At 38.2% G+C, this 24,625-nt stretch overlaps 1 protein-coding gene across 2 annotated transcripts in view; it reads right to left on the reverse strand.

Annotated features, from left to right (window-relative positions):
• The window catches only part of ZRANB3 (zinc finger RANBP2-type containing 3), a 319,153-nt gene that overhangs the window by 63,147 nt on the left and 231,381 nt on the right, over positions 1-24,625 (reverse strand). For both annotated transcript variants that reach the window (XM_023193763.1, XM_023193764.1), the window contains 4 exons: positions 9,769-9,888; positions 7,031-7,150; positions 4,308-4,487; positions 1,047-1,199 (listed from right to left, as the gene is read on the reverse strand). In XM_023193763.1, coding sequence (XP_023049531.1) covers positions 1,047-1,199; positions 4,308-4,487; positions 7,031-7,150; positions 9,769-9,888 — 573 coding nt within the window. The remainder of the gene's footprint in view (positions 1-1,046; positions 1,200-4,307; positions 4,488-7,030; positions 7,151-9,768; positions 9,889-24,625) is intronic.

Genomic DNA, 24,625 nt, shown 5'->3' on the forward strand with positions numbered 1-24,625 from the left:
TTCAAAGGTGATTCATGCAAATATCGTTAATGAATGCTAAAACCACTCAGTAACAAGTTTTGGGAATGGGGGGGTCACATACTTTGAAATTGTTAGACCGCTAATTACTTACTAATAAATAGTAAAGAGGAAAATTATCTTTACAATTTGCCTTATTTTAGTGAGGTAGAGCTTCTTTTTATGTTTATTGGCTATTCAGGTATCCTCTGATGCTCATATTCTTTGCCTATTTTTCTTTTTTTTCTTCTTTCTTTTTTTTATTTTTGAGACAGAGACACAGTCTCACTCTATCGCCCAGTCTGGAGTGCAGCACAATACAATCTCAGCTCATGGGAACCTCTGCCTTCCTGGTTCAGGTGGTTCAAGCGATATCTGTGCCTCAGCCTCTTGAGTAGCTGGGATTACAGGCGTGCACCAACACACCCAGCTAATTTTTGTATTTTTAGTAGAGACAGGGTTTCACCATGTTGACCAGGCTAGTCTTAAACTCCTGACCTCAGGTGATATGCCTGCCTCAGCCACCCAAAATGCTGGGATTACAGGTGTCAGCCACCATGCCCAGCTCTTTGCCTATTTTTCTGTTGACTTGTTTACGCTTTACTAATTGAGTTGTATAAATTCTTCAAATACTTTGGACATTGTAATGCAAATATCTTTACTGAGTGCGTGACTTATATACAAGACATTTTGTGTAACAAAACCTTTGATTTCGATATACTCAAATATCTGAATCTTTTTCTTTATTATTTGCACGTTTTAAGGCACATTTAGTATATGCTTCCCTATTCTCAGCGTCATAAAGATGGCCTCCTATATTTTCTTCTGAACTCTGAATTTTCTTCAGTTTATCTGAGGAGCTGAACAGTAAGTACGAAAACTGTTGGAAAATAATGTTAATTTTTGGTTCTAAGGGGGTTTCCAGCTATATGTGAAGTCTCCCTTCAATACCATAAATAATTGAGAGTTGCTATTTAAAACCATACATACAAAGTTATGGTTTCAGGATACTAAAAAAAAATTAAAAACAGTAAGGCATATAATCTTACGTGAGTGAACAAAGCTTCTTTCCTTAACTCTTCAGAACTGTCATTTGGAGTCCAAGCTTCAGCAAACTGCAGGAAATCCCATTTTTCCTTATCACCTTCCTCAGCCTGAATTTTTTCCTTCCTACCATTCAGTGTGCTCCCTGTAACTTGAGCCTACAAGAGGAAAAAGTAAATGAATTTTTCAGCAGTTCATCTCACAGCTGAAATTCACTAAGTAACTTGATTTTGCATTTAAATCATAAGCTACCCACTAAGAAAATCTCACTGTTCCAACATAGCATGGGCTTTATTAATGTAATTATCTTTGTAAACCAAAAATAAAATTATAAGCCTCCCGACCAACTGAATGGATTCCTCCTCTTGGCAAAGAGCATTCTAAATTAAACCTGAAACAGGCCAGGCGCAGTGGCTCACGCCTGTAATCCCAATACTTTAGGAGGCCGAGGGGGGCTGATCACCTGAGGTCAGGAGTTTGAGACCAGCCTGCCCAACATGGTGAAATCCCATCTCTACTAAAAATAGAAAAATTAGCTGGGCGTGGTGGCAGACACCTGTGATGCCAGCTCCTTGGGAGGGTAAGGCAGGAGAATAACTTGAACTCGGGGAGGCAGAGGTTGCATGCAGTAAGCTGAGATCCTGCTACCACACTCCTGTGTGACAGAGTGAGACTCCATCTCGAAAAAGCTGACAGCATTAACATTAAAATAGAGATCTTAAGACTGACAAAACAGATTCTTTGTAGCAATAAGACACCAACCTGACAGATAGCAGGCCCTAAAACAAATGGAAACCTTTTACTCCCTAACATATTTCTTTTGTATGAAATGGCTCTGCAGAGCTCTCTCTTGTGGGGAAAATTTACATTCTGTAGAGAATCCCCCGTTCCTTTCCAGGTCTTTATCCTGATCCCAGAGAGAATTAACTAAGGATTCTGGCACCTTTTAAAGTCTAATAAGAGGCCAGGAGCGGTGGCTCATGCCTGTAATCCCAGCACTTTGGGAGGCTGACGTGGGCGGATCACAAGGTCAGGAGTTCAAGACCAGCCTGGTCAATATAGTGAAACCCCATCTCTACCAAAAATACAAAACTCAGCTGGGCACGGTGGTGGGCACCTGTAGTCCCAACTAGTCAGGAAGCTGAGGCAGGAGAATAGCTTGAACCTGGGAAGCAGAGGTTGCAGTGAGCTGAGATCATGCCACTGTACTCCAGCCTAGGAGACAGAGTAAGACTCCATCTCTCAAAAAAAAAAAAAAAAAAAAGTCTAATAAGAGACATTTACAATCTATTCTGTCTGAAGCCTGCTACCTGGATGCTTCATCTGCCTAAGAAGAACCTTGGTCTCCACAACTCCTTATCTTAACCCAGGTATTCCAAGTCTTCAGATACTCTTTTTTTTTTTTTTGAGACGGAGTCTCGCTCTGTCGCCCGGGCTGGAGTGCAGTGGCCGGATCTCAGCTCACTGCAAGCTCCGCCTCCCGGGTTCACGCCATTCTCCTGCCTCAGCCACCCGAATAGCTGGGACTACAGGCGCCCGCCACCTCGCCCGGCTAGTGTTTTTTGTATTTTTTAGTAGAGACGGGATTTCACCGTGTTAGCCAGGATAGTCTCGATCTCCTGACCTGCAGATTCGCCCTTCTCGGCCTCCCAAAGTGCTGGGATTACCGGCTTGAGCCACCACGCCTGGCCCCAGATAAACTCTTTCAATCAACTGCCAATCAGAAAATATTTGAATCCACCTATGATCTGGAACCAATGCCTCCCTCCACCCCACCTTGCATAAAACCAAGCTGTAGCCCAACCACCTCCAGCACAAGTTCTCAGAATCTCCTGGGGCTGTGTCATGAGCCACTGTCACTCATATTTGGCTCAGAGTAAATCTCTTAAAATATTTTACAGTTTGACTCTTCATTGACATCTAGTATGTTTTCTTTTGCTTATAACAGAATATCTGAAATTGTGTAATATATAAAGAAAATGAACTTATTTCTTATGGAAGCTGAGAAGTTAAGGTTGAGAGGCCACATCTGGTGAAGGCTTCTTGCTGGCTGGTGGGTACCTGCAGAGTTCTGAGACAGCACAGGCCATCTTATGGGGAGGGGGCTGAGTGGTGCTAGCTTAGGTCTCTTTTCCTCTTCCAATAAAGCCACCAGGCCCACTCTTATGATAACCCGTTAATCCCTCAATCCATGAATGGATTAATCCATCATGACTCATCACCTTTTTTTCTTTTTTTTAGAAGAGGGTGGGAAAGAAGGCCAATCACCTCTTAATGGCCTACCTCTCAATACTGCCACAGTGGGAATTAAGTTTCAAAGTAAGTTGTAGAGGGAACGAACATTCAAACCACAGCAATAATTATCCAAAACTATAACCCATTACCCAGTCAATGGTTCCATGCTTAATGAGAAAAGGTCTAACTTGAGAAGTTATACTATTCACTTTCTTCATAAAAACTTTTATTCTAATATTTATATGCTTTGAAACTTAACCAACATATGATTGCCCATTTTGAATATCTATATTCAGTGCTTTAAAAACACTTAATTGAAAAACAGTGCTATGGGCTGAATGCTTGTATCCCCCCCAAATTCAGATGTTAAAATCCTAACTCCCAATGTTGGTGGTGTTCAGAGGTGGGGCTTTTGGGAGGTGATTAGGTCATGAGGGTGGAGCCCTCATGAATGGGCTTAGTCCCCTATAAAAGAGACCCCAAAGAGCTTTCTTGACCTCTTTCCACAGTGAGAAAGCAGTGGTCAGCAACTTGGAAGAGGGCCCTCACCAGAACTCAACCACACTGGCATCCTAATCTCAGACTTCTAGCCTCCAGAAGTGTGAGAAATAAATTTCTATTATTTATAAACTACCCAATCTATGGTACTTTGTTATGGCTGCCCAAACAAACTAACCCAGAAATCATCTAATCCTTTTTTTTTTTTTTTTTTTGAGACACAGTCTTGCCCAGGCTGGAGTGCAATGGCGCGACATTATGTTTCCTTGCTAGCCAAGCCCATCATTGTCCCTCTAATGTAGTAAAAGGGCTTGGAAGATAACAGGAATACGTGGAAATTCATGCCTCTCTTATACCGAGGAGAGCAGGCAAGGTACTACTATTGAAGCCTTTTCTTAACTTAGTCTCTATTATTTTCATCATCTTGATGTACTTAAGTATCCTTTGCCTGAAAACACTAAAACTCGGCCTCTTAACTCAATTGGCTATGGTTAATAAGTAAGCTGCTAACTTGATTTAAATTCAAGCTTTACCTTACGATTCAACATTCCCCACATAAGGGTGTCTAGAGTTCCATTTGCAATAAGGTAGTGAATATTCACAGAACTGCACTGGCCAATTCTGTGAGCTCGGTCTTCTGCTTGTTTTATATGTCCAGGGTCCCAGTACAACTCAGCAAATACAACATGACTTGCCGCAGTAAATGTTAATCCCTAAGTGAAATAAAGCAAATAAATTGAGATGCAAATAAATTGAGAATGTACCATATAGCCATATATAATAAAGTCTTTCTGAACATGTTAAATGGACAACACTGAAGGACTTGAAAACAAATTAGTTGTTTATTTTAGGCCAAATTAAGATTTAATTCATGAAAGGCAAATGAAGAATATTTAATGCAACATAGCATAGCTAGGTGAACTACAGAAAACACATTTGAAAGGTATTTCAAAATTTCAAAAGTCAGCTTGATGGAAGTATATAAACTAAATCACTTTATTCTCTGATGATGAACGGATTCACATTACCACTGGAAAATCTAATAAAATACTTTATAAATGAGAATACAATTTCCAACATAGGGTATCTATAGCAACTAGGCAGACAGCATTTACATCCTCTTCATTTAATTCACACTGTCATGTTATAAAGCAAGAAAATAATGTCTCTGGTTATACCATTTTCTTCCTGTGATATTTCTCATGTTATATTCCAAAGAGCTGAAATTTACTGCCTATGTCTCAATATATACAATGCAATTGCATTTTCTGTACAACTGCATTTTCATGAATTTCAAATAGTGAGACATAAAAATATGAACTAAGTCTTGCTTTATAATCACTATATGAAATAATGTAAAACCCTCAAACTAAAAAATGTGTCAAACTAAACAATGTGTCAAAAAATGCATGACTTTAATGTTGGTAGGCTGAATGAAATGTGAACCATGCTTATGCTATAGCCATATAGCAGTAAAATGACATTAGGTGGTAAACAGAAATATCTGCCATTTTTTCAGAGTATTATTTAATCAGTGCTGTTTGTTGTTCACACGCACCTAACTTCTGTGAGTGACTTCTGCGACTCCTATTATTTTGATATGTTATTTTCCCTTAAAATATTTTCATGTCACATAACAAAATCATGCTAGCATTAATTAAATGGTGGTACTAGTTCTCAAGCTGAAAAATTTACTGAAAATCAGTCTCTGAAAAAGAAGTTAGAGGTAATGAAAATACAGAGACACATATTAAACTGTGCTGCTATTTAGGACTGAAAATGCCACAGAATATTAGAAATAATGCAGAAACAATAAAAAGTAGTTTTTAAAGAGAGACATCTTTAATTTTATAAAAAGCATCATTTGACTATACAAGCATAAAGGGAAAATATGCTGGCAAGATCAATACCACTCTAAGTAGCTGCTGAACTATAATGTAAGATTCACAGTATCAAGAACCAAGACCTTTCTACTTTCCTTTATTCCTATGGAGATATCAGTCCTCAAGTATATGAGTCTTGATTTATATAAGGTCTTCAGAAACAGCCTTGAATAAAATGTAAGTGCCCCACACATTATTAATTTCAAAAGGCCCTAGACTCTCCCGTCTAGCTTTCTCCTACTTAGCACCTCCCCAGCTCTAAGTACTTCATTTCTAATTCTAAGCCCTTTTTGATGATATTCTCTATGGTTGGAATAGTCTAACAGATAAATAACTCTGATTATTGGAAGGTTAACTGAACATGAGGGAAGCATTGAGACAACCGTCCTTTTGGTTAGAACTCCCAGTGAATTGTGGAACTGCTTCATCCTCATAAAGTTTCTCTCTGTATACAATTTTATATACTTTAATTAGCTGAGTAAAAGCAGATCTTTGGCATGTATCAGCTTGGTTGAACAGCAGTATGCTCAATTACTTTTCCCTATGTTAAATATCCTAGCTTAGACATTTACAACAAAATATTTTAGAATGTTAGCAGAAAAACAGTCCAGAAGATCCCCTCTTATCTACTGTGGCAGAGACTGCCATTACTTTCCCTAATATCCATCCTTCTCTTATTCCTTTGTAACGTAACACCCAATTTTTAGCAGAGCTACGTGGAATAAAGGATACTCTTCCCAGCTTCCCTTGAAATTAGGTGTGGTTGTGGGACTAACTACAAGACAGTGAGATGCAGTGTGCTTTTCTTCAGGCAGCTGCTTGGACTGCAGATATGATGAAGCTCTAGCAGCCCTTTTAGATAAGAGATGCTTGCTAAGAGTGGTAAAGCAGAAAGCGAGAAGGGGTGTAGGTCCTAAGGACTTTGTGCAAACATCATGCTAGGCCTGGACTGTCTACATAAGAGAATTAAACTTTGTGTATTTAAGTCAGTCTTAATCTGAATTTCTGTTTACTTGCCTTCAAATCTAATCAGGTAAGTGAAGGGTTGGATATGAGACAGGTATGAGAAAAGCCTATACAAATTCAAAGGAATGAAAAAAGGTCACACAAAAAGATTACAATCAAATTAACTATACACTTCTTACTCTTCTTTGAAAGTATATTCTTTCAAAGACATACTTTCCTTGAAAATTTAGGAGATCTGTGTCAAAGATGTCAAGGCCTCTTTCTATAACACTTTCTGGAACTCTCTGAAGGAGAATTAATATTTATTATATGAGGCATCAAGATAGAAAATTATAAGTTTACAAACCAAAGTTATAGTGAATGGCCTTTTTTCTTGTTTCAATGACATTTCATTGAAAATTTCTTACCTGGCCAGCAGCCTGAATGCTTAGGATAGCCACACGAGTGTCAGGATCCTTTTGAAACTGATTAACCAGATGTATTCTTTCTGAAGATGAAACACCTCCATCTATCCTAATGTAACGAGTCTAGCATCAACAAGGGAAACGGCAAAATTAGGACAAGCCCCTAGGTACCCATCTCATTTTATATATTTTACAGCTTATTTTTACGGTCACATAACAAAATGGAACTTGGTTAAGATGACAGATTGGTAAATGTTATACAAGAAGAATCTTACCAAGTTTTTTAATAGCTTCTTATAACAATTTCTTATTTTTTTAATCTTTTAAGCTACTTGAGGGTAGAGTCTATGTCTAATTCATCTTTATCCCATCAATGCCAAGGGCAATGCCTTGTATATAGCTGAAGCTCCACATATCTTTTATGAATTAAGCTAATGTTGTCTTCAGTAAAATTCTACGTAAATTGACACACAACTTTAAACCATGGATCAGACTAACTCTAAAGTTTTAAGATCACTAATTCTAAAGTGAAAATAAAGCCAGACATGAGAAAAGAGAAAGATGATTCTGCCCATAAATTATGGATTCATGAATAGTACATTTATTTCTGAAATATCTCAAATATTAACTGGGAAAATAGAGCTTTATTTTTTTTTTATTGTTTTGAGACGGAGTCTTGCTCTGTCGCCCAGGCTAGAGTACAGTGGCACGATCTCTGCTCACTGCAAGCTCCACCTCTTGGGTTCACACCATTCTCCTGCCTCAGCCTCCCGAGCAGCTGGGATTACAGGCGCCCGCCACCATGCGTGTCTAATTTTTTGTATTTTTAGTAGAGACGGGGTTTCACAGTGTTAGCCAGGAGAGTCTCCATCTCCTGACCTCGTGATTCACCTGCCTTGTTGCGCCCAGCCAGAAAACAGAGCTTTTAATCTATCGTTTGAATTCTGGTTTTACACATTATTAAACTTAAAAGAAATATGTGATATGGTCATCTCTGTGAGGTGGGGCACTGAGGCAACCACACACATTTTTAAAAAGTAGGGAAACATTAAGTGTTAAACTGAACATTGCTGTCTTTAAGAATGATTTGAATTGAGAAAAGGGGGTTATCACTATGTGTTAGAATAGCTAAAAAGAAGTCATTATCCAAGTTCTAAAAATAGTAAGTCCTAAATTTCAAAAAATCTTATTCATATATGTACTGCTATAGAAAATATACCCTTAAATAGTTGGAACATATGAATATTCACTCTTATAAGGGAATATCCAAGTTAATTATTAAAGAGAATGTCCCGTATCAATGTTCTGTCCTCAAAGAGCAAGTATACATCGACCAGTGAACCATTTAATAGCCATTAAGGAAGATTATAAAATCCTCTGAGGGTCTTTCTAAAGAAAATACATTGTCAGGGTAGGGAGAGTTGGGGAAAAATTCATCTCCAACCCCATGAATATCTTTTTTTTCTTTTTTTTTTTTGAGAAGAAGTTTCGCTCTTATTGCCAAAGCTAGAGTGCAGTGGCAGGATTTTAGCTCACTGCAACCTCTGCCTCCTCCCAGGTTCAAGCGATTCTCCTGCCTCAGTCTCCCGAGTAGCTGCGATTACAGGCATGTGCCACCACGCCCAGCTAATTCTGTATTTTTAGTAGAGACGGGGTTTCTCCATGTTGGTCAGGCTGGTCTCGAACTCCCGACCTCAGGTGATCCGCTCCCCTCGGCCTCCCAAAGTGCTGGGATTACAGGTGTGAGCCACCGCACCTGGCCTATATCTACATTTTTAACTCTTAGTAAAGCTAAATGGGATTCTAAACATATCAGTAAAATGGATGTAAGAAAAAAAGACTACTATACTTTGAACTGATCCCAGTAGTTTTAAGGTATAATGGAATCAGAATAAGAAAAATATTAGGAATCTAATTTCTTGCCCAATCATTTAAAAAATATTAAGGTTAATTAACTCTTAGAGGGTGTTTTTCAGAAACTACATAATCAATGAGAAAGTACCTTTTAATGTACAGCACTTTATTATAACTCTTCCTATGAAGGAAATACTAGAAGTATTTCTTTGGTAATATTAATTAACATATTAACTAATGTTTAAACAATGTATGCTAAGTTTTTATCTTTGATAGAAACAAAGGAAGATGCTGTCACTCATTGGTGGACTACTGGAAATCAACGTAGACCTAAGAAGATGCAGTAAAGCCACATGGCTTGATGGAGCTAACCTGATAAATTACTTGGGCTGTATGTTTCAAATACATCTACACTAAATTTTAGTAATCATTTTCCATACACTGCCTGGAAGTTTAAATGGTATGACTGCAGTTGGGTACTAACATTGGCCAAATTCATTCTTTCTTTCCTCTCTATGTCACCCACATTCAAAGGCCACCATGCAGGTAAATAGAAAGTCTAATGTTTAACCATCTACACCACTCTAAAATGGTATATCCAGGAACAAAAATGAAATTCACATTATAGCCTATCATGGCAACATATCTTTAATCAATCCAGATAATTTGGTCAGTGGAAAATTATGAGATCAGTTAAGAAAAGAGAAAATTTAATAGTGTATCATTACCATATAATACTAATATAATTTTCAAGAAAAATGTGTAATAATTTATATACCATCATCTAAAGAAGACAAAAAACTCCTCAATTATGAGACTACAACTGATGTTTAGTATAGTAAAAATATGCATTCTAAAAAGTATTTAATTAAAAAATAGCAACATACCTTACTTTCGATGACTGCTTCTGTGCAAGCTTGGAGCATGCTTAAATGGTGAGCAAAAACCAGAAATTTAAGTGAATCATTCTGAAGCATCATCTTAATATAATCCTTTACAGCACCTGCCTAAATATTAGAAGGTAAACCTTATTAGTGTCATAAAAATGATTATTTAAAATTTGTCACTTTTAATAAAGCGGCTTGAAAATCAGTAAATATGAACTTTTAGCTGCACTGTTCTCTAGGTAGCCTAAGGAAGTAGAAGCCCACATGTAAGGAAAATGTTGAAGAAGAGGGACAAGAAGGGAAAAACCTGAGCAGTTAAACGAGAAGAAGACAAGAATTAGAAGAATTGAAAAACAACACAACAATGGGTTTCAACGGAAAGGAGGTAGTCAAATAGGCTATAACCAAGAAGGAGTTGGCAGTTTTGTTTAGAAGGTGACTTTCAAAAAAGTTTACATATAAGACTAAGTCGGACAGAGTTAAGGAGAAAATAGCAAAAAAATCAGATGAAGAGCATTTTTTTTTTAACTTAAGAAACTTTGGTAGATTTACGGATAGGTAGTTAAAGGAGCACACAGATTAAGATAAATGGAAATGAGGTCATTTAGCATATCTCTGGGATGGAGAAGGTTCCAGAAGAGGCTGGAGTGATGGGATGAAGACAACAGTAGTGAGGTCTGAGAGAACAGGGGGACATATAGAACAATTGTGAGGCAGAAGGAAGAAAATAAACAAAGTTCAGATTAATAGGTAACTTGAGGCCAAGTTATTTAGCAAGAGTAAAAAATCAATTTGGTATGAAATAAATAGGAATTAAAGAGGATCGCAGGGCCGGGCACGGTGGCTCAAGCCTGTAATCCCAGCACTTTGGGAGGCCGAGACGGGCGGATCACTAGATCAGGAGATCGAGACCATCCTGGCTAACACGGTGAAACCCCGTCTCTACTAAAAAATACAAAAAACTAGCCGGGCGAGGTGGCGGGCGCCTGTAGTCCCAGCTACTCGGGAGGCTGAGGCAGGAGAATGGCGTAAATCCGGGAGGCGGAGCTTGCAGTGAGCCGAGATCCGGCCACCGCACTCCAGCCTGGGGGACAGAGCCAGACTCTGTCTCAAAAAAAAAAAAAAGAGGATCGCATGAATTAAGTTTAAAATATGAATATACGTATCTTTTAACTTTTAAAAAACTGGTTATTTAGAACTTTTGGAAATAGATACCAGGCTGACCACATTTAATTTCTGCTCCATCTCAATGCTATGTTTAAAAGACATTTAAGTGTAGAGGGACAAAGAGAACTGGAGAAAAGTCAATAGCAACAAAACTTTGGAAGCTAAGAAGTAGATAATGACTGACAACTGATTAACCAATCTCACAGATCCTAAACTGGCTATGGAAACTGGAGAAGCACTTGATTTATGCTGCAGTCATCTAAAAAGGTTCAGAAAATGACACCTCTGGAATGGGGACAGGTGTGGCTAGAAGGACCTGCTGAAATAATGTTTAAGTAGTTGATTATGTACAATACTGCTATTTATCTTCTCTCTACCTATTCCATACAATAGGTAACTACTATAACCATTCTGGTAGAAAACTACAGACTTATTCTCTGGAGTGGATAAAATAGAGGGTATTTGGATGGAGGAATCCTATATTGATGATAAGTATATCCTACAAAATTCATGGAGATTACATGAAAGTTACAAAATAAATGCTGAGATCTGCCCCTCTCTCCCAGCCTTCTTACCCCTATACTTCCTAAAACAGAATCAGGCTTATGTCCTTCAGGCAAGAGAGCAGAATCATATAAAGTGATTCTTTTCTAAGGAATCTGACCAGCCAAGAGAAAAAACTAAAGATACTGCTATCAGGGGTTTCTCAAGGAGACATCCCATTCAGAACACCATTTATTGAAGGCCATAGTCTATAAATCATATACATGTGCAGAGCTTCTAGTCAGTGGTTAGTGTCTTTCTTGTAAATATAAGCAAACAACCAAAGATCGATAAATATTTGTAGAAAGCAACATGTATGAACAGATCAAATATACAGAGCTAAGAAAACTGGAAGAGATTGCATTTATAAAACAAGACCATTTTCCAAAAAAAAAAAAAAAAAAGAGAGATAAAGAGGAGAAAAAAGTACTCTCAGAAATGAAAAATATAATAGCAGAAATGGATAATTCATTGGTTATTAAGCTAAGGAAATCTCCTAGAAAGTAGACAGAAAATATATAGGCCAGGCATGGGGGCTCATGCCTGTAATCCCAGCACTTTGGGAGGCCGAGGCGGGTGGATCACTCGAGGTCAGGAGTTCAAGACCAGCCTGGCCAACATGGTGAAACCCCATCTCTACTAAAAATACAAAAATTAGCCAGGCGTGGTGGCACGCGCCTGTAATCCCAGCTACTCGGGAGGCCAAGGCAGAAGAATCGCTTGAACCTGGGAGGTGGAGGTTGCAGTGAGCCGAGATTACGCCACTGCTCTCCAGCCTGGGCAACAGAGTGAGACTCTGTCTCAAAAAAAAAAAAAGAAATATAAAATATAAAATAATTAGGGGATCAGGTCATGAGGGCAATGTATGAAAATATAGGAATAATAAAAGTCTCAGAAAACAAACAGAGAAAAAAAAAACAACAAAAATAATCAAAGAAATAAAGTTCTACATAACTGAAGGGCATGAGTTTCCAAAATGAAAAATGGAAAAGACCCACTTTGTGTCTTTCACAATGAATGAAAACAGACCCAGAATGAGGCTCATTATCAAGAAATTTTAGAACACTGGGACACAGAAATGATTCTATAAGCTTCCAGAAAAGGGAAGAAAAGATTTCATAGAATCAAAATAGAATAACAATTCTGAATTGTATTGGATTTCTCAATACCAATACCAGAAATGAGAGAAAATGATTTCCCCAAATTTTATATCCAGCTAATTAAAAATCAGATAGAATAATAATATTTTCAAATATGCAAGGAATGCAAATAATTTGCTTCCAATATACCATTTCTTGGGAGGCTACTGGAGAAAATCCTCCAACAAAACAAGGAAGTAAACAAAGAAAGAAAATAATATAAAGGAAAGAGGTGAAAATCTCTAGGATGGGAGCTCTGCAGCAGGCCTAAAGAGTAACAGTTCAGACTGGAGCTTATCAGAAGGAACCAGGGGAAATTTCTTTAAGAAGATGAGATTAATACAATGCTTAATGTTTAAAGATAATGGGAGGAGGTTAAATAACTAGGGGAAACTTTGAGGATGAATTAGTGACAACTACACAGAAAACTAATAAAAGAAGAAAATAAAAACGTTTATAATTATTAATGCCAAAGAAAATAAAATGAGTTGTGGAAGAAAACATATCCATAGCATACATTTCACCTGTAAATGTTGTAAATATGGTTCTAATAATAAACATGGTGCATACTGATCAAGCCAAAATTGGTAATAAGTTGCTATAAAATCAGTAAAACTATGATTATCACTTTCATGGAAGGATGGAAATAACAGAAAGGGCTAAAATTTTATCTTCCGTATTAAGAAGCCAATTGATGACAGCAAATTACAAAGCAAATGGTAATACAAACCAAGCAGCAATATAAGTATGGTGTTGAGGGATTTGAAGTAAATATGAAAAAAAAAAAATCAGCTGAAAGAAAAGAAGCTTGTTGCCTTTGGGAAATAAGGGGACTGTTATTTTTTGGATCTCTGGTCATTAAAGTATGATACTATGTAGGTTTGGTAATAAAAAATTATAAAGGAGGCATTTCAAAACTGAAAAATACCTACTTAAAATTCATATATATGACTATAAAGTCACATGACAGATTCTGCAAATGACATTTTGCATGTCTAAGTTTTCTAAACCACAGAAATTCATCATACAATGAGAGAAGGGGCTGTTAAGAACTTTAGCCTTGGATTTCAGTGCCTTGGAAAGTGGAAATGAAGTACTGTCAAAACAAGGAGCTATAAATTCTGGATATGTTGTCATGGCAACTGAACCATTTTAATAAAGTGCATGTTTGCCTAAAGAGCTATATTTACTGTGACAAGCCTTTCAAAATGTACATGTCAAGATGGAGTACTTTTAAGGTACATTCATTACTATCCAGTCCAGATTTACAAACTATATAATTGCTAAACCTCTAGTCTCAGATGGATTCCCCCTCCTCTTCCCAAGTGAGCAATTTTTGTTAGAGTCTCCTCCACTGGTATCACCTGCTTCCATCACAACCAGCGATGCTGATGCCAAAGTTCAAGCCCCCTTTTCCCACTCCTTTCCACTAGTGCTTCAGAAAGGTTTATGGTTCCTAACATTATTATAAAGCTCCATTACATAACTGGCTAAATAGGCTCTTAGGACTAACAACGCAACTTAACCATCATTTGTGATACTGTTTTTTAGGAGAAAATGTGTTTAGTATACTAAAACATCGAAAGTTAACAAATGAACTTTTGGGATTCTCTTAGGTTCTTAAGCTGCGGATTACACAGATTTTCATTTTAAAATGTACTATGCATGCATTTTAACTATTTTGATTTTATTCTAGTAAAAACTATAACTGCATTGTCAGATTTTAAATTATCTGAACAGGAATTTGCTTCCAATGATCTTAAGCACATAGTATGTGGAATGGCAGGTCCTCATAATAATCAACATCTTGGTTATGCCGGTTCAGGTTTCACAGAAGTTGCAGAAAATGTATGTGTTCAAAACTCTATTTTATTTTACTAGAATTGATCTGTTAGTAATGAGTCTGTTAGTCGAAGGTCTAATTTAAGTAATTAACTATACATTATATCTTAATTAAAAAAATGCAGGCCAGGTGCGGTTGCTCACGCCTGTAATCCCAGCACTTTGGGAGGCCTAGGTGGGAGGATCACCTGAGGTCTGGAGTTAGGGACCAGCCTGACCAACATGGAGAAACCCTGTCTCTACTAAAATACAAAATTAGCCGGGCGTGATGGCGCATGCCTGTGGTCCAGCTACTCGGGAGGCTGAGGCGGGAGAACCGTTTAAGCCCGGGAGGTAGAGGTTGCGGTGACCTGAGATTGCACCATTGCACTCCAGCCTGAGCAACAAGAGCAAATCTCCATCTCAAAATAAATAAAGTAATTAATTAATAAAATAAAATACAACAATGAAGAGATACTCATTTTTTTTTTAGTGAAGAGGTACACATTTTACTTTCTGAGGTAAAAGTAGTTAAAGAAAAATCTATATTGCACTAAAGACCTGATAAAAATTATTTGATTTCAAATTGTTGGCTTTTAATCAAATAATAAGAAAGAAAAAAAAGAAAGACAAAAACATCAAAACTGAACTATGACAAAGACTCTCCTTTGACCTAACTTTAGTTAGGCTCTCCTGAGCCCTCTGTGCAACTAAGCCTTCACCTTGGTCTTCTGTGTCCATCCTGTCCTTGCCAGGCCTGCATAGCCCAGTCTTATAAGAACCCCACTAAGTCATTTCAGTGAAAATCCCCCCACTCTTGATATTGGATCTAGTTCCTCATTCCGCACCTTTGGATGTATAAAGCCTTGGCCTGTTTTTAGCAAGAATCTCCTTCAGGTCTCCTCTTAGTAATTTTCCATTCATCAACTCTCTCAACCTACTTGCTGGCTATAAACCTCTACTTGTCCTTGTATTTGGAATTGAGCTCAACCTCTCTTGCCTATTGCAAAACAGTTGACCTCTATACTGCAATAGTCTTGAGTAGTCTTCCCTACTGTTTTAACAAGTCAGAATAATCTTTTCTTTAACAGCTATAACTTAACAGCTAAGACAGTATGAGCAAAAAGAAAGCTTCCCTTTAAGTCCTGAAGTCCTCAGAACCCAATCAAATGACAGTTTTGTTCAGATATCACATGACCTTTTAAACTCTTTTTTTTTTAAAGCTCTTTTAATGTCTTCTTAGTCACAGGTGAATTGTGATTGGTCTAAGCAAACCTAGCATTTTCATTTCCCCTGCAAATGATTCTGACTAATATGACATCTGAGGAGTCTGCTGGGGGTTTCAAAAAAAACATCCTCCCTGACAAAGGCACTCTTAGGAACACTTTTCCTTGCTTTAGACATTATGGGCTGCCTTCATATCTGATATCCTGGAATGCAGCAGTCATCTTGGGGCTATAATAGGAGCTGTTGAGGGCAAGCAGCGAAGTGGGTCAGACAACAAAAGACAGAAGAACCTAGGTTCTCTCTCTTTTTAAAAATATAGCTTCACTGTGATATAATCCCCATGCCATAAAATTCACTCTTTTAAATGTACAATTCAATGGCTTTTAGTACGTATGCAGAATTGTGTATCATCACAACAATCACAACCTAACAGGAGCTCAAGGACTAATTTTCCTTTTCATTATACCAGTATCTTTTTTTTTTTTTTTTTTTTGAGACAGAGTCTCACTCTGTTGCCCGGGCTGGAGTGCAGTGGCCGGATCTCAGCTCACTGCAAGCTCCGCCTCCCGGGTTTAGGCCATTCTCCTGCCTTAGCCTCCCGAGTAGCTGGGACTACAGGCACCCGCCACCACACCCGGCTAGTTTTTTGTATTTTTTAGTAGAGACGGGGTTTCACCGTGTTAGCCAGGATGATCTCGATCTCCTGACCTCGTGATCCGCCCGTCTCGGCCTCCCAAAGTGTTGGGATTACAGGCTTGAGCCACTGCGCCCGGCTGTTAGGACCTTTTCATTACCCTAAAAAGAATTCCTTTACCTCTCAGCTGTCATACCCCAGCTCCCCATCATTTCAGCTCTAGGTAAACACTAATTAACTTTCTGTCTCTATGGATTTGACTCTGTTGGACATTCCATATAAATGGAATCATATAATATGTGTTTTCTGAGACAGCTTCTTTAACTTAGTGTAATGGTTTCCAATCCATGTTGTAGCATACATCAGCACTTCATTTATTTTTTAATGTCAAATAATATCCCATTGTATGAATATATATGCATTTTATTTATCCATTCATCAGTTGATATACTCTCTTATTTTTATTCATTTATCTAGCTCACCTTATATTGTTCCTTAATAACTTATTTCTTTTGTGATAGTTGATTTACTTTCTCTCCTTTAAAATTATCGTAAATAAGCAGAGGCAAGTACCAAAGTAAAAGAGAATATGCATTGTTTATTTACTCCCTGCCTAGCTTCTGCAGCTCCCCACAAAAGGAAGGCTAGACATTGTCTTCCAGTGTCCCTTCCCCCTTTGCCGATAGTTTTTAATTTAGAAACTTTTTCACCAGCCTGAAAAAACATTTTCAAATCTGTTAGTAAACATTTTGAAATCTGGTAGGAGACAGCCTTCAGGAGAAGACTAGCAGTTTCCATACCATAATGTCAGGGCTTTGAACATGTTTACAGAGTCTCATGCCCAAATTTTCCCAAAGAAACAATAGTTTCACTTCAAAAGATGGTTCCAGTGAACTATCAAAAGTATTATTTTCTTATCTGAAAGAATGTTTTACTTCCTTATAAATATATCTACAAATACAAATCTAATACCTCTAATACATTTAATCTTTTGACACTGATGGAGTTCCACAAGCAGCACACTGATGGGTAGATGGGATACAATACCCTGTGAAAAAGGCAATTCCAATTTAAGATCTTAACCAACATAATTTTATTAAAAAAACCCTGGGATCCTAAATCTTTCCGCAAGGTTTTCAGAACAAGTTATAATAAAGCAATCATTATCAATCAATCAATCAACTTGGCAAGGATACATGAGAGACAGCATTCCTAAGAATGACATAATTCCATTTACCCAAAATTTACCCAAATTTTGACAAAGTAAAGCCAATAGTATTATGAACTTTAAGAAAGTTATTTTCATGGAAGTTTGGTCATAAAAGTCGATCAAAACAGCTAATCTAGGCCTGACACAGCGACACATGGCTATAATCCCAGCACTTTGGGAGGCTGGGGCAGGAGGACTGCTCAAGCCCAGGAGTTTGAGACCAGCCTGGGCAACATAGTGGGAGCCTGTATCTACAAAAAATTTAAAAATTAGCCGGGTGTGATGGCATGTGCCCGTCTGTACTCCCAGCTACTTGGGAGGCCGGGGCAGAAGGACTGCTTGAGCCTGGGAGGTTGAGGCTGCAGTGAGCTGTGATTGTGCCACTGAAATTCAGCCTGGGTGACAGAGTAAGACCCTGTCTCAAACAAACAAAACAGCTAATCTAATTCTTTTAAAACTGAATTCAATTATTAAAAACATTCTTGATTTATTTGTAAACTCCATCCACTAGTCATGGCAATAAGTACAGAATAAACCTTATTTTGTGAGGTTTATTTATTTGCTCATGAATAAACCTTATTTGGGTGTTAAACATCAAAACACACAGAATGTACAGACTTTAAAGTCTGTATCCCTTCCATGCCTATTCAAGGATGTTGAAAAATCACTAATAGGGAGCCAGGCATGATGGCTCATGCCTGCAGTCCCAGCTAGTCATTAGGCTGCGGTGGGAGGACAGCTTGAGCCTGGAAGTTAGAGGATGCAGTGAGCCACGATCACACCACTGCACTGCAGCCTGGGCAACAGAGCAAGACTCCGACTCTTAAAAAACTCACTAATATAAAAATAGGTAACACATTAATCCATGGTCATTAACAAATATTATGTCTATTTAGCTATCCTTGGAGAATGATGGCTAAGCACATGGACTCTGGAGCCAGACAGTCTGGGTTTGAATACTAGCTCCATCATTTACAATGTGAGAGACATTGAGAGTCACTTAATCTCTGTAGTTTAATTTTCTCATCTATAAAAGAAGATAAAAGTACCTATACTGCATAGGGTTGTGGTGAAATTAAATAAGTTAGTTCATGAAATATGTTTGGATTAGTGCTTGGCACATAGTGGACATTATAAAAGTATTAGCTCCTATTATTAGCATATTTCTCCAGTAAACTGCAAAAACTATTTCAACCTCTTCCACTTCCTTCAAAATCATGACCTATGACTCCCGGCTCTCAAACTATCCCTTGCCCAAAGAAAATAGAATCACATCTGAGAATTCTGTTACCTTTTTTTTTTTTTTTTTTTTTTTGAGACGGAGTCTCACTCTGTCACCCAGGCTGGAGTGCAGTGGCCAGATCTCGGCTCACTGCAAGCTCCGCCTCCCGGGTTTACGCCATTCTCCTGCCTCAGCCTCCCTAGTAGCTGGGACTACAGGCGCCTGCCACCTCGCCCGGCTAGTTTTTTTGTGTTTTTTAGTAGAGACGGGGTTTCACCGTGTTAGCCAGGATGGTCTCGATCTCCTAACCTCGTGATCCGCCCGCCTCAGCCTCCCAAAGTGCTGGGATTACAGGCTTGAGCCACCGCGCCCGGCCTCTGTTACCTTTCCTTACTTTACTCATCCTTACTTCCTTTCCTTTTGTAACAAGAGAGGTTATTTCTTCTTTTTTCTTTTTTTTTCTTGAGATAGAGTTTTGCTCTTGTTGCCTAGGCTGGAGTGCAATGGTGCAATATCGGCTCACTGCAACCTCTGCCTCCAGGGTTCAAGCAATTATCCTGCCTCAGCCTCCTGAGCAGCTGGGATTACAGGCATGCATCACCACGCCTGGCTAATTTTATATTTTTAGTAGAGACGGGGTTTCTCCATGTTGGTCAGGCTGGTCTGCTCGAACTCCCAGCCTCAGGTGATCTGCCCGCCTTGGCCTCCCAAAGTGCTGGGATTACAGGCGTGAGCCACTGTGCCTGGCAGAGAGGTTATTTCTTCTTTTTCTATGGTAAACTCCTCTATTTGTGATTCCAACCTACCCATTCTTGCCACCTCAAAAACCTTACAACACTCCTTCTCAAGTGGATTATTTCCTTATATTTAATAAAACATTCCTCCATGCCACATCTCCATATAATTAACATACTCTTTTATCCTCTAAAATGGTAACATTATTTTATTTGCACTGTATTGATTATCGCTATTTCCTGCTAATGAAGAGGAGGCAGAGTGTCCCCAATTCAGAGCCAGAGATCCTTTCTGAAACTACAGAAATGGCACAAGAAGCAGCACTCTTCAGTCTCATATCTTCCCAGACCCTGTGCAGCAGGGAATATTGCAGTGGCCTCATTATACCTCACTGCGTATTATAAATAGGATTCCACCTGTGCTAAGCTGCTGAGGCAATTAAAGAGGAAACATACTTTTTGCATAATGGAAACGTGTTTAAAGTAATTTGCCTTCTGGAAAGTTGTTAAGGCACGAAGGAATGCTGCCATCCCTCTAGTGACAAGAAATTTTAAATTATGGGTTGGCTTTAATCCTTTTCATAGAAAAATAACTGGCATTTCTCCCAAAATGGTTTCTTCTAAAAATGAGGCATTGTTGTGATGTACCTGTTGTAATGGACTTGAGTTGAGAGATGGCCAGACCATACGTAACACAGGTATCTGGTTTTTTTTCTAGGAGAGTATTATCCTGATCACAAATCTGAAGAATGTGTTCATTTTCATCCATTGTATTCTCAACATATATTACAAAGCAACAAAAACAATGACATAGAAGAAAAGTAATTCTCCTAATTATTGGAGATTCTCCACTAATTGACTTTGTACTGGTAACATTGATTATTTTTGGTTCATGCCTTTGTTTACTATTTATCATCATTATTTTAAAAAAATGTTCCATTGTTTTATTTTATTTTTATTTATTTATTTTTATTTTAATAGGTTTTTGGGGAAACAGGTGGTGTTTGGTTACATGGATAAGTTCTTTAGGTGTGATTTCTGAGATTATGGTGCACCCATCATCACCTGGGCATTGTAAACTGCACCCAGTGTGTAGTCTTTTATCTCTTACACCCCTCTCACCATTCCCCCAAGTCCCAAAAGTCCCATTGTATCATTCTTATGCCTTTGCATTTTCTTTTTCTTTTTCTTTTTGAGAGGGAGTCTCGCTTTGTCACCCAGGCTGGAGTGCAGTGGTGCAATCTCGGCTCACTACAACCTCCAAATCCTGGGTTCACGCAATTCTCCTTCCTCAATCTCCCGAGTATCTGGGACTATAGGCACACGCCACTACACCCGGCTAATTTTTGTATTTTTAGTAGAGATGGAGTTTCACCATATTGTCCAGACTGGTATCAAACTCCTGGCCTCAAGTGATCTGCCTGCCTTGGCCTCCTGAAGTGTTGGGATTACAGGCGTGAGCCACTGCACTCGGCCTTATTTTTTGATTTTTAAATGATAGCCATTCTTGCAGGAACAAGGTGGTATTATACTGTGGTTTTAATTTGCATTCCCCTGATAATAGGTGATGATGAGCATTTTTTCATGTTTTTTTGGCCATTTGCATATCTTCTTTTGAGAATTGTCTATTCATGAACTTAGCCCACTTTTTGATGGGATTATTATTTTTTTTTTTTTTGCTGACTTGTTTGCATTTCTTGTAGATTCTGGCTATTAGTCTTTTGTTGGAGGCATGGTTTGTGAAGATTTTCTCCCACTCTGTGGGTTGTCTGTTTATTCTGCTGACTGTTCCTTTTGCTGTGCAGAAGCTTTTTAATTTATTTAAGTCTCATCTATTTATCTTTGTTTTTGTTGCATTTGCTTTTGGGTTCTTGGTCATGAGCTCTTTGCCTAGGCCAATGTCTAGAAGGGGTTTTCCAGTGTTATCTTCTAGAATTTTTATTGTTTCAGGTCAGATTTAAGTATTTGATCCATCTTGAGTTGATCTATGTATAAGGTGAGAGATGAGGATCCAGTTTCATTTTCTACATGTGGCTTGCCAATTATCCCAGCACCATTTATTTGAATAGAATGTTCTTTCCCCACTTTATCTTTCCATTTGCTTTGTCGAAGATCAGTTGGCTGTAATTATTTGGCTTTATTTCTGGGTTCTCTATTCTGTACCATTGGTCTATGTGCCCATTTTTACACAAGTACCATGATGTTTTGGTGACTACAACCTTATTGTACAGTTCAAAGTCATGTAATGTGATGCCTCTGGATTTGTTCTTTTTGCTTAGTCCTGCTTTGGCTACGAGGAGTTTTTTTGGTTCCATATGAATTTTAGGATTGTTTTTTCTAGTTCTGTGAAGAATGATGATGGTTATTTTGATGGGAATTGCATTAAATTTGTTGATTGCTTTTGGCCATATGATTATTTTCACAATATTGATTCTACCCATCCACGAGCATGGGATGTGTTGACGTGTTTCCATTTGTTTGTGTTGTCTGTGATTTCCTTCAACAGTGTTTTGTAGTTTTCCTCGCAGAGGTCTTTCAGGTCCTTGGTTAGGTATATTTCTTTCCTCTTTTTTTTTTTTTTTTTTTTTTTTTGCAGCTACTGTAAAAGGGCTTTAGTTCTTGACTTGATTCTTGGCTTGGTCACTGTTAGTGTATAGCAGTGCTACTGATTTGTGTACATTGATTTTGTATCCTGAAACTTGACTGAATCCATTTATCAGATCTAGGAGCTCTCTGGATGAGTCTTTAGGGTTTTCTGGGTATACAATCATATCACTGGTGAACCATGACAGTTTGATTTTCTCTTTACTGACATGGATGCCCTTTATTTCTTTCTCTTGTCCGACTGCTCTGGTTAGGACTTTCAGTACTATGTTGAATATAAGTGGTCAAAGTGGGCATCCTTGCCTTGTTCCAATTCTCAGGGGGAATGCTTTCAACTTTTCCCCATTCAGTATAATGTTGGCTGTGGGTTTGTCATAGATGGCTTTTATTATCTTAAAATATGTTCCCTCTATGACGATTTTCTGAGGGTTTTAATCACGAAAGGATGCTGGATTTTGTCAAATGTCTTTTCTACATCTATTGAGATGATCATGTAATTTTTGTTTTTAATTCTATTTATGTGATGTACAACATTTATTGGCCTGTGTGTGTTAAGCCATCCCAGCATCCCCGATATGAAACCCACTTGATCATGGTGGATTATCTTTTTGATATACTGTTAGATTTGGGCTAGCTAGTATTTTGTTGAGGATTTTTGCATCTGTGTTCATTAGAAATACTGTTCTGTAGTTTTCATTTTTTGTTATATCCTTTCTTGGTTTTGGTGTTAGGGTGATACTGCTTTCGTAGAATGATTTAGGGAGGATTCCCGCTTTGTCTTTTGGAATAGTTTCAATAGGATTGGTACCAATTCTTTGGAAGTCTGATAGAATTCAGTTGTGAATCCATCTGGTCCTGAACTTTTTTTTGTTGACAATTTTTAAATTATCATTTCAATCTTGCTGCTTGTTATTGGTCTGTTCAGAATCTCTATTTCTTCCTGGTTTAATCTAGGAGGGTTGTGTAATTCCAGGAATTTATCCATGTCTTCTAGGTTTTCTAGTTTGTGCACATAAAGGTGTTAACAGCAGCCATGAATAATCATTTGTATTTCTGTGGTATCGGTTGTAGTATCTCCTGTTTCATTTCTAATTGAGCCTACTTGGATCTTCTTTCTTTTCTTGGTTAGCCTCACTAATGGTCTGTCAACTTTATTTATATTTTTAAAGAACCTGTTTGTGTGTGTGTATGTTGTTTCAATTTCATTTACTTCTGCTCTGACTTTTATTTCTTTTCTTCTGCTGGGTTTGGGTCTGGTTTGTTCTTGTTTTTCTAGTTGCTTTAGCTATGACCTTAGATTGTCTTATTAGTGCTTTTTCAGAGTTTTTGATGCAGACATTTAATGCTATGATCTTTCCTCTTAGCACTGTTTTTGCTATATCCTAGAGGTTTTGATAGGCTGTGTCACTATTATCATTCATTTCAAGGAATCTGTAAATTTCAATCTTGATTTTATTGTTGACTCAGTGATCATTCAGGAACAGACTATTTAATTTTCATATATTTGCATGGTATTGAGGGTTCCTTTGTAGTTGATTTCTTTTTTAGTTTTTAAGACGGAGTCTCACTCTATCGCCCGGGCTGGAGTGTAGTGGCACGATCTCCGCTCACTGCAACCTCTGCCGCCTACGTTCAAGCGATTCTCCTGCCTCAGCCTCCTGAGCAGCTGGGATTATAGGTGCCTGCCACTGTGCCTGGCTAATTTTTGTAGTTTTAGTAGAGACGGGGTTTTGCCATGTTGGCCAGGCCGGTCTTGAACTCCTGAACTTGTGATCTACCCACCTCAGTATCCCACAGTGCTGGGATTACAGGCATTGAGTCACTATGCCCAGCCCTGGAGTTAATTTATAATTTTATTCTACTGTGGTCTGAGAGAGTACTTGATATACTTTGATTTTTTGGCTGGGTTTGGTGGCTTATGCCTGTAATCATAGCATTTTGGGAGGCCAAGTCAGGTGGATCACTTGAGGCCTGAAGGTCAAGATCAGTCTAGCCAATATAGTGAGACCCCATCTCTACTAAAAATACAAAAATTAGCTGGGAGTGGTGGAGCATGCCTGTAATCTCAGCTTCACAGGAGGCTAAGGCAGGAAAATCGCTTGAACCCAAGAGGCGGAGGTTGTGGTAAGTCGAGACTGTGCCACTGCACCCCAGCGTGGGCAACAGAGCAAGACCCTGTCTCAAAAACAAAAACAAAAACATTCGATTTTCTGAAATTTATTAAGGCTTGTTTTGTGGCCTATCATATGGTCTATCTTAGAGAATGTTCATGTGCTGATGAATATAATGTGTATTCTGCAGTTGTTGGGTAGAATGTTCTCTAAATATCTGTTAAGTCCTTTTGTTCTAGGGTACAACTGCAGAATGTTATGTACATATCTGTTATGTCCATTTATTCTAGGGTATAGTTTAAGTCCATTGTTTCTTTGTTGACTTTCTGTCTTGATGACCTGTCTAGTGCTGTCAGTGGAGTACTGAAGTCCCTCTCTATTGTGTTGCAGTCTATCTAATTTCTTAGGTCTGGCAGTAATTGTTTCAAAAGTTTGGGAGCTGCAG

Source organism: Piliocolobus tephrosceles, chromosome 11, assembly GCF_002776525.5.
Source record: "Piliocolobus tephrosceles isolate RC106 chromosome 11, ASM277652v3, whole genome shotgun sequence".
Classification (NCBI taxonomy): Eukaryota; Metazoa; Chordata; class Mammalia; order Primates; family Cercopithecidae; genus Piliocolobus; species Piliocolobus tephrosceles.